At 61.8% G+C, this 1,572-nt stretch overlaps 1 protein-coding gene across 1 annotated transcript in view; it reads left to right on the forward strand.

Annotated features, from left to right (window-relative positions):
- The window catches only part of RGL3 (ral guanine nucleotide dissociation stimulator-like 3), a 13,988-nt gene that overhangs the window by 960 nt on the left and 11,456 nt on the right, over nt 1-1,572 (forward strand). The window contains exons 2-4 of the mRNA XM_014535730.1: nt 37-444; nt 606-659; nt 773-987. Of these exons, the coding sequence (XP_014391216.1) occupies nt 37-444; nt 606-659; nt 773-987 (677 nt within the window). The remainder of the gene's footprint in view (nt 1-36; nt 445-605; nt 660-772; nt 988-1,572) is intronic.

Below are 1,572 nucleotides of genomic sequence, written 5' to 3' on the forward strand. Positions count from 1 at the left end.
AGCTGGAGAGCTGAGAGCAACCTAGGGGCGGGGCAGCGGCCAGGGCCCGGGCGGCCAGCGGTGTCCAGCTCATTGTGCGAGGTGCAGGGTAACTCTAGGGGCCAGATTCCGAGGAGTGGGCGGGCTCAGATGCAAGAACCCTGCTAGCAACGGGTGTGGCTGGAAAAGGGGTGCTCCAGGGGCCACTCCTCTGAGGCATCATCACCCCTCTGCCTCGCAGGCCCCCGGCCCCCATGCCAGCACCTTCCTCCATTACCGCACCAGCAAGGTGCGGATGTTGAGGGCGGCGCACCTGGAGCGGCTGGTGCGGGAGCTGGTGTCTGTGGACCGTGAGCAGGACCCGGGCTTCGTCCCTGCCTTCCTGGCCACCCACCAGGCCTTCGTGCCCACCGCTCGGGTTTTGGGCCTTCTCCTGCCACCACCTCCGCCGCCCCTGCCGCCCTGGTCAGTACCGATGGCGAAACCTCCACGTTCCCACCCCAGACCCTCACTGGGCCCTCCCTCGGGTTTAGAATCAGGAAATCCCTCCACCTCAGAACCCATCTCCTAAGCATCCCCCCCTCTTCCCGACACCCTTCTTCACCTGACTGGGGGGCTCCTTCCAGGGTAGCGATCAAGAAGACAGAGGGACAAGATCTGAGCTTCAACAAGAACCTGAGGTTGGTTTCCCACGTGGGTAGCTGTGGAAGGTCCTAGAGGTCAAAGGACGGATCTGAGGTGTGGGGGCTGCAGAGCTCCCAGCTGGCCTCTGAGTCCTTGCCCCTCTGGCCAGGGCTGTGGTGTCTGTGCTGGGCTCCTGGCTGCGGGACCACCCTCAGGACTTCTGGGACCCCCCTGCCCACTCGGACCTGGGCAGAGTGCGAACCTTTCTGGGCTGGGCTGCCCCCCGGGGGGCTGAGGCCCTGGAAGCAGAGAAGCTGCTGAGAGACTTCCTGGAGGAGGCTGAGCAAGAGCAGGAAGAGGAGGAGCAGACCCAGGCTTTGGCAGGTGAGGGGTTTGGGGCAATGATAGTGTCCTGAGCAGGCCTTTCCTGATTCATACCTCCCCCAGGGGGCTCCTCCCCTCAGGGAGCTACAGATCTTAGGCAAGGTTCTTTTTCTTTGTTTAAAGAATATATTTTTACTAGAGGCCCAGTGCACAACATTCGTGCACTTGGGCGGGGGGGAGGGCTCCTTTAGCCCGGCCTGCCCCCTTTCGCAGTCCCGGAGCCCTCAGGGGATGTCCAACTGACCCCTTAGGCCCAGGAGCAGGCCTAAGCCACAGTTGGACATCCCTGGACATCCTTAGCGCTGCTGGGGAGGCGGGCAGCTCTGCTGCCCGCCCACCATCCGGCTTCTGGCTGAGCGGTGGGAGTGCACTGACCACCAGGGGGCAGCTCCTGCACAACCAGTTGTCCCCGTTTGGTCTATTTGCATATTACCCTTTTATTATGTAGGATTGATTTCAGAGAGGAAGGGAGAGGAAGAGAATCATTGATTAGCTGCCTCCTGCATGCCCCCCACTGGGATTCAGCCCACAACCCAGGCATGTGCCCTGGCTGGGAATCAAACCATGACCTCCTGGTTCATAGGT

Source organism: Myotis brandtii, unplaced genomic scaffold (genome assembly GCF_000412655.1).
Source record: "Myotis brandtii unplaced genomic scaffold, ASM41265v1 scaffold1496, whole genome shotgun sequence".
Lineage (NCBI taxonomy): Eukaryota > Metazoa > Chordata > Mammalia > Chiroptera > Vespertilionidae > Myotis > Myotis brandtii.